Genomic DNA, 7,514 nt, shown 5'->3' with positions numbered 1-7,514 from the left:
ATCTTTGTTTGTATTATTTTGCGTTTTTGCCGGAACACTTTCCTTTAAATCAGGATCATTTTGCTCATTTGCTCCTTTTCCTTTTTTAGGAAATTTTTGTCTTTGGAACTGATAGGTCTACCACGCTTTAGGAGGTGTGTTTTAGACATATTAATGACTTCATTCTCAAATTGTCCTTTTGGGATTTTAATCCGAGCGGGAGCATTTGCAACTCATACATATAATTTAATCACCCTTTTTGTATCAGTGAACGCATCTTGTAATTGATTTGCTAAGTTTGTAAGTACAAATATTTTGCACTTCTAGTTCACATTGCTTTGTCTAAGGATTAAGATGCAACAATGATGGTTCACACCATGTAATTTTTTTTCTAGCTACTTATTTTCTCCTCCTAATACTGGAAAGACACCTCATTAAAATGACAATCGGCAAAACGTGTCGTAAAAACATCACCAGTCTGAGACTCAAGATATCTGATGATAAAAGGAGATTCATACCCAACGTATATTCCTAGTCTTCTTTGAGGACTTAGCTTTGCGCGCTGTGGTGGAGCAATTGGTACATATACCGCACAACCAAAACTTCTTAGATGGGAGATATTTGGTTCTTGACCAAATGCCAGTTGTAAAGGAGAGTACTTATTGTAAGGACTTGGTCTAATGCAAATTAATGTCACAGCATGTAAAATTGCATGACCGCATACATAAATAGGTAGCTTTATTCTCATCATTAATGGTCTAGCAATAAGCTGGAGGCGTTTAATCAACAATTCAGCCAAACTATTTTGTGTATGCACGTGAGCAATAGGATGTTCGATAAATATTTCAATGGACATACAATAATCATTAAATACTTGATATGTGAATTCACCAGCATTATCAAATCTAACTTTCTTGATTGTATAGTCAAGAAATTGTACAAGTAATTTAATTATCTGAGTAAGAAATCTCGCAAATGTCACATTCCCAGTTAATAATAAGCAAGCATGTGACCATCTACTGGATGTATCTATTAATACCATAAAGAGATTTAGTTCATATTTATAGAAAATTTTTTGGCATTATTCACGATTATTATTTGTAAAGTACTTATTATTTATTATTACTATTTGCACAGTAACTTTTTAACTTATACAGTAACTTTGACTGACTTGCACAATTACTTGACTGAATAGGACATTTTTTTTATTTGTCCGTCTTCTGACAATTTAGCTTTTGAGATTGATTAGTAAACTAATATAAAGTAATTATCAGATGATCAGTTGGGTGATGAATTTTTTCTTCTATATTTCAATCAAACTTTACAGTTTTAACCATGTTTTTTCCATTTAATACTAAATTAAATGCACCACCATTATTAAATGAAAAAAAATAGAAAGAAAAAGAAAGAAAAATGGACCAGCATTATTGGTGGTCCACAACAGCAAGGTTCTATATTAATATTGGTCTTGTTTTTTCCTTTTCCTTTGCCCGTATGGCTCTTATCATATAAAGTCGCGGTCATCAGGAAACCAAACAAATAATTGCCTTTTTTTTTCAACAACATTTTCCTCATTATCTCCGAATAGACGCTGTAAGATCGCGGCGTAATAGAATAATCGTATCTGATCATCATCGTCGCGGTCGCGGAAACTCGGAAACGACGGTGATCAAATGGGAAGAAATCCTTGTTGCAACATAGAAGGATTGAGGAAAGGAGCTTGGACACCGGAAGAAGACCAGAAGCTTGTTTCTTACATTCAAAAACATGGTGAAGGTGCTTGGCGTTCCTTGCCCCAGAAATCTGGTAAGTATATATTTTGATATACATATATATATATATATATATAATTGATATACATATATATATTCGGAATTAAAGTTCATTAATTAGTAGTACTAAACTGATCGTACGTATATGCTAAAAATACAATTATGTCTGGTTTGAGATTTTGTTTTAGTTCAATACTGTTATTTATTTATTTATTTTTGATAAATTAGTTGACTGTGTTTTAGGCTTGCTGAGATGTGGGAAAAGTTGCAGATTGAGATGGGCTAATTACTTGAAACCTGATATTAAGAGAGGAGACTTCACTTCAGAGGAAGAGAAGAGTATTCTTCAACTTCATTCTGTTCTGGGCAACAAGTGAGCTTCCTTTAATTTTTAGTTTAAAGCACTTTCTTCTTCTCCTTCTTCTTCTGGGTTCCTTGTTTTCTGAGATTTAGATTTTAAAAAGTTCAGAGAAATTGATTTTCCTTAAACGTTTTAGCTGTGTCCTCAAAAAACAATATATATATATATATATATATATATTATACCACATCAATTAAAATATTTTATATTATATGATTTTTTTTTTCATTGGCGCATGTTGTTATTTAAGAAGACATCTTCAAGTAGTGTAACAATCCTTTCATGGTGTGAAATGGCAATTTTGCCCTTTTGATATAAAAATATTTTTAGATAACGTGAAATTATTCAATTCCTTCGAACATCCAGAGCTTTCTTTTTTCCTTTCAAGCATTTTTTTTTAAGTTATGTCTTTTATGTTTCAAAAAAAAAAACATAAAACCAAAGTACCAAAATGATAATTCTTTTAAGTAATAATGGCGTAATAAACTAATAATTAATACAATAAAGTTGAACTACATGTTACCCAACTGATATTCAACTATTGTAGATAAGACTTTTTATTTCTCGTCCCCTTGCGTGCGTATTGCGTGCGTATTGCGTGCGTACGACTCAATTAACGGCCGCAGAAAATTTTCTTGAGTTGCCCCTCAAGTACATGCACATCTATTTATGTGTGTGTGTATTTATATATATATATATTTGAATTTCGGTTAAGGAATTTGAACTTAAAACCTGCATGATATAGGAAGTGTGAGTAACTACTAATTACTAGCAACACCATTTGTTTTTTAACTTTCTAAAAATTGACAATTTATTTTTGTTAATTATTTTGTTCAGGTGGTCAATCATAGCTAAGAATTTGCCAGGACGAACAGACAACGAAATAAAAAACCACTGGAACACACACCTCAAGAGACGCTCAATCGAAATTAAAAATGTAGATCAAAATCCTGTTTTAGGCTCTATGAAGATTGGTGATCATCCAAAACCCAAATCCCATCTTCATGTTAAAAGGTCAATTTCCACTACTACTGCTACTACTACTTCTGCCCATGATCGGCTACTCAATGAGCTAGCTGCATCTAACAAGCTCAAAGCATCTAGTTGCCTCGCCTCACTTGCGGCCCCACACAACCGCAAAGATGACAAAGCGGCGGCCTCAACTCCATCCAGCATCCTCAACAAGATGGCCACAACTTGTCTCAAACCAAAATCACATAATCTTCTCAACGCGGTCAAGGCGGTTTTGTCTCAATCACCACAAGCTAGTCCTATGGGCAAAAGTGTTGGCAATGTTCTTATTGCCAATTCCACTAGTACTATTACTATCACTAGTGGTAGATTTTCTGATTTTGAAGGGGGTAATTCTAGTACTGTTATGGAATTTAGTCCTAGATCGAAAAATGCTCGGGTTCTACTCAATGAAATGGCATCAAAACTGTCCCTCTTAAATCGTCCGGATCCTATATCGCTCAGTGGGCCTGATCAATCACCTGCCGTTGATAATAATGTGATGAACATCAATTCCTTAGCGTCAGTTTTAGATGGAAAGGAATTAGGTGAAACGTGTTTATTCCAAGACATGGGGTTTGACCATTATTATGATCATCAAGAGGTTGATCTGTTTAAGGGAATTGCCAACGCTGAGGAAGAAGGTGATCGTGATCATAACAATCATATTGTCGGTGATGATCTTTTCAATGAACATGTTCATGGATTCACTAGTACTGGCAGTACTAGTAATGTTGGAATACTTTTGTGTGAATTTCTATAATCATAATATTTCACTCAGTCATTAGTTAAAGTATCTTATGGAAAACTGTATTAATGTGAATTAATGAATACATGTATGTTAAATATCGGTCTATAATGGAATGAAAACTTATTTTATTGACTCGCTTGAGGCATATGAATTTTCTCTATCTAATAATATTTAGTTAGCTCATTGGACCGAATACTCTCTCTAAATGAATATTGGTTAAAGTTCTTAGGCCTATTTAGTTTATATACGCAACAATCCTTCTTTAGAGAAGGGGGCTAGTGCTTATGTGGATGTGTGCTGCAAACGTGAAAAGGGCAGAGAGGGAGAGATAGGGAGGAGCTCAAGAGCACTTATTGCAACTCTTCTTCTTATTTGTAGGTTCTTCATTGATTCCGGCCGGCCCATTGACGGATTCCGGCGACCGTGGGTGACGTTTTTCCACTGCCTACCATAAGAGGTAATCTTCCTTTGCCCACTTGAATGTATGCTTAAATCTCAAATAAATTTTATGGTATTTTCATATTTATAGTTATATTATTGTTTTTGATCTTTTTTAGATTATGTTGAGATCATTTTAAATCTAATAATTGATTTCAGATCTAGGTTATTTGGGTTTAGAGCTACAATTTTTCAGTTTTTTTCTTTTTTTGTGGAGCAAAAATCCAAATTTTTAATCCATATTTTAACTTTGATATCATGTTAGTTTACCAATTCATCCCAAAAGCTTAAGTTATTAAGAGGTGGGCCAACAGTAGTTTTTATACTTTAACACTCCCCTTCACGTGTAGGCTAGATAATAGACAATCGTGTTGATAAATTAATTAAAAAGCCTAACACGTGAATATTTAAACCTGATATATATTAAAGACTCAACATATTATGACAATTTAAATAAAAATAAAAAGTACAATTACAGAGTTTGAACTCAAAACTTTATACTTTAATACTATATTAATTTACTAATTCATCTCAAAAATTTAAATTATTTAGAGATGAATCAACAATAATTTTTATTCTTTTAACGAGTAATTCGTCGTATAATGGTTGCAGTGATATTGAAGAGAGAGTGGATGATTTTGAGACTGCAATTAATTGGGATATTGACCGTACATATTTCGATGTGTTTTGAGGACTTTTTTTGTTGTTTTTGTTTTTGCATTCTGAGTTTTTTGCTGTCCAGGTTGACTTGGGTACTTTCCCATAATAAGCCAATAAATGTGCTCGCGTCGACTGCGTATGTTCTATATGAGAATCAATATCAATTCTATTTAAGTCACATATGTTTCCCTTCTGAAAAAAACAAATAATGTCACATATATATAATTTCTAACAAAAATATAATCCACGTTCATATATGAAGGGCACCATAAAACCTGTATGTCCGTGTTCATTGCTATGATATGAAAAAAGATGCAATTAGAAAATTAGATTCAATGTTTTCATAGGCGACGTTCTATATTTTTGAACAATTTTGCAATCAAATACATAAAAAATATAAAAAAGGTTCATTGTTGTAATATATAATTTGCGACTTCAACGGCCGAATAATCAAGGCCAGTAGACGCACAAGTTTAGTGTCGTTTGTATTGCTCTAGCCCGGGTACATTACTGAAGATTGATCAAGTAACATTGGACGGTGATTTTGGTCATTATGCTAGAATTCTAGTTGACATTAATTTATCAAAGAAATCGACAGATTTGTCCATACCTTTGAATATGGTCAAAAGTGATGGACATTGTCTCTTCTTTATTACAATGGAGTTTGAGAATTCCCAATATTAATTTTGTAACAACTACAAAGCGATTGTATTTATAAATGTAGGAAAAGGACAAAATTCCTGCGAGATATTCCTAATACTAGACAAAATTATTGACGAGACTATTAGGAATAACAATCATCTTGCTAGAAATAATTGATGTATTTGGAGTTATTTTTGTTTTTATTTTTCGTGTTTTTTGAGAAAGAAAAAATGTAAATGAGAGAGAAATAGTGTTTGGTATAATTAAAGATAAAAAATAAAAATGAAAATGATTTTTTAATTTAGTGTATAATGAGAGAAAAATGAAAAACGACCTTAGTAGTTTTTTATTTTTTGTTTTTCTTTTTTCCTTTCTTAAGTAGAAAGAGATAGATATTAATTGATTTTTTATACTAAAAATAATCTCATAATAAAACTACTAAATATATATATTTTTTTAAAATTTGTTTAGATGAAAAACGTTTTTATTTCTATTTTCATACAAAAAAATAAAATTATTTTAAAATAATTTTTAAATGCACCAAATGAAGGAAGAATCTTGTGTGGGCCATTCAAATACTAGTGTTGTTGATTTGATTGTATAGGAAAGCAGGTAACGTACGTTTTTTTATAAAATTAAAAGCTTCTTCATTTGTTGATTTAAATTTATAATTTAAATTAAAATATAATTTTATATTAAAATTTTTTATTATAATAAAAAAAATTAAATATAATTATTTTTTAAAAATTTTTTACTGTAATAAAACTCAAATTCTAAAGTGAACGGAGCCTAAGAAAACTCTAACAAGAAACTGATCGTCACTCCCACTGTTCGCCGTAGGAGAGATTACTCCATCTTGCCATCTTTACAATGGTTTTTTATTGGAATATCAGGGGAGTAGCTAACAGTGAGTAAAAAAAAGTCAAAAAAATATATAGTGCGTTTAATATTTTTGTACATAAGTTCTCTAGGAAATGTTTGGCATAGAAAGGTTTTTTGGCAAATGTTTTTGGGCAACAATGGTTTTCTAGTATTCAATGTGATACCGCCAACGATGGTTTTCTTGACCAAAAAATTTTAGTTTCTAATTAATTAATTGAGGGAGAATCTAAGGTAAGGGGCTGTCCTTACCTTAGACCGGTATGGTACAAACAAACACCACTCGATCAAAATCAGTAAAGAAAGATGAAGGACTATCAAAGAAAAATAAACCCTCTCACACATGATTATACAAAAATTAAAAAAATAAAATAAAAACCTAGAGCACTGTTCTTTCTTCCTTCTCCACCACCGGACCCAACCTCCCGCCGGAGAATCATCCCCAACCTCACCGCCAGAAGCTCGATCTTGACGTCGTCACTGCCCGATCTCTCCGACCAAAGAATTTCGTTGGCTTCGTCTCTCTAATGGCCGCCACAACCCCATGGGAGGGCTCGCCGGCCCTCCCCCACCGTGATCCACCTCGCCGCCGGAAGCTCGACCTGCACTCTTCGGCGTCGGATCACTCCAATCAAAGAGCATCGTCGGCTTCTATTATCTCTCTCTCCTCTTCTCTCTCATGGACACCATAATCCACGTAAGGGCTTGCCGCCCCCTCTCCGACGTTCTATTCACGTAGGAATAGCTTAGAATGTTTTTGATTGTGAATGAGCTTGATTTGGGTTTGGGATTTGGGTATATGGGTAACCATTTTTTGGTAATTGTTTTTCTTTCTTGGTTCTCAGATTCAAAAGAACGAAGTGGAGTTTCGGATGTTTTTGATCTTGTTTGTGGTCGGCGGTGGAGGGGACGGCGGTGCAGCCGTGGTGGTGTTTGTATCAGAGAAAAAGATGTTTTGTTTTTTTTATTTTTTTTGGAACTTTTTGTTTAATTAATCTCGTGTGGTAAGCTCTATTTGTGG

General features: G+C 33.2%; 1 protein-coding gene across 3 annotated transcripts; it reads left to right on the top strand.

Moving 5' to 3' along the window:
• The first annotated feature begins 1,494 nt into the window (after positions 1 to 1,494).
• LOC21389907 (transcription factor MYB41) lies at positions 1,495 to 7,514 on the top strand. Of its 3 annotated transcripts, none has more exons than XM_024163804.1 (5): positions 1,495 to 1,785; positions 1,995 to 2,124; positions 2,950 to 3,767; positions 4,253 to 4,331; positions 7,339 to 7,514. In XM_024163804.1, exons 1-4 carry the CDS (start codon positions 1,653 to 1,655, stop codon positions 4,303 to 4,305), a joined length of 1,134 nt encoding a protein of 377 aa, XP_024019572.1. In that variant the 5' UTR covers positions 1,495 to 1,652; the 3' UTR covers positions 4,306 to 4,331; positions 7,339 to 7,514. The 3 variants fall into 3 exon arrangements, with proteins under 3 accessions (XP_024019572.1, XP_024019571.1, XP_024019570.1); XM_024163803.1 differs by lacking the exon at positions 7,339 to 7,514 and adding an exon at positions 4,925 to 5,094; XM_024163802.1 differs by lacking the exons at positions 4,253 to 4,331; positions 7,339 to 7,514 and having other exon boundaries at positions 2,950 to 3,969.

Source organism: Morus notabilis, unplaced genomic scaffold, assembly GCF_000414095.1.
Source record: "Morus notabilis unplaced genomic scaffold, ASM41409v2 Scaffold1147, whole genome shotgun sequence".
Classification (NCBI taxonomy): domain Eukaryota; kingdom Viridiplantae; phylum Streptophyta; class Magnoliopsida; order Rosales; family Moraceae; genus Morus; species Morus notabilis.
The sequence above is the reverse complement of the archived record's forward strand: the minus strand, read 5'-3'. Positions and strand labels throughout refer to the sequence as shown.

Bases quoted from the DNA above. Each gene is read 5' to 3' on its own strand.
- LOC21389907 (XM_024163802.1), top strand. From the start codon at position 1,653: ATGGGAAGAAATCCTTGTTGCAACATAGAAGGATTGAGGAAAGGAGCT. The intron at 1,786-1,994 runs GTAAGTATATAT...ACTGTGTTTTAG, and splicing joins TTCCTTGCCCCAGAAATCTG to GCTTGCTGAGATGTGGGAAA. The intron at 2,125-2,949 runs GTGAGCTTCCTT...TATTTTGTTCAG, and splicing joins CATTCTGTTCTGGGCAACAA to GTGGTCAATCATAGCTAAGA.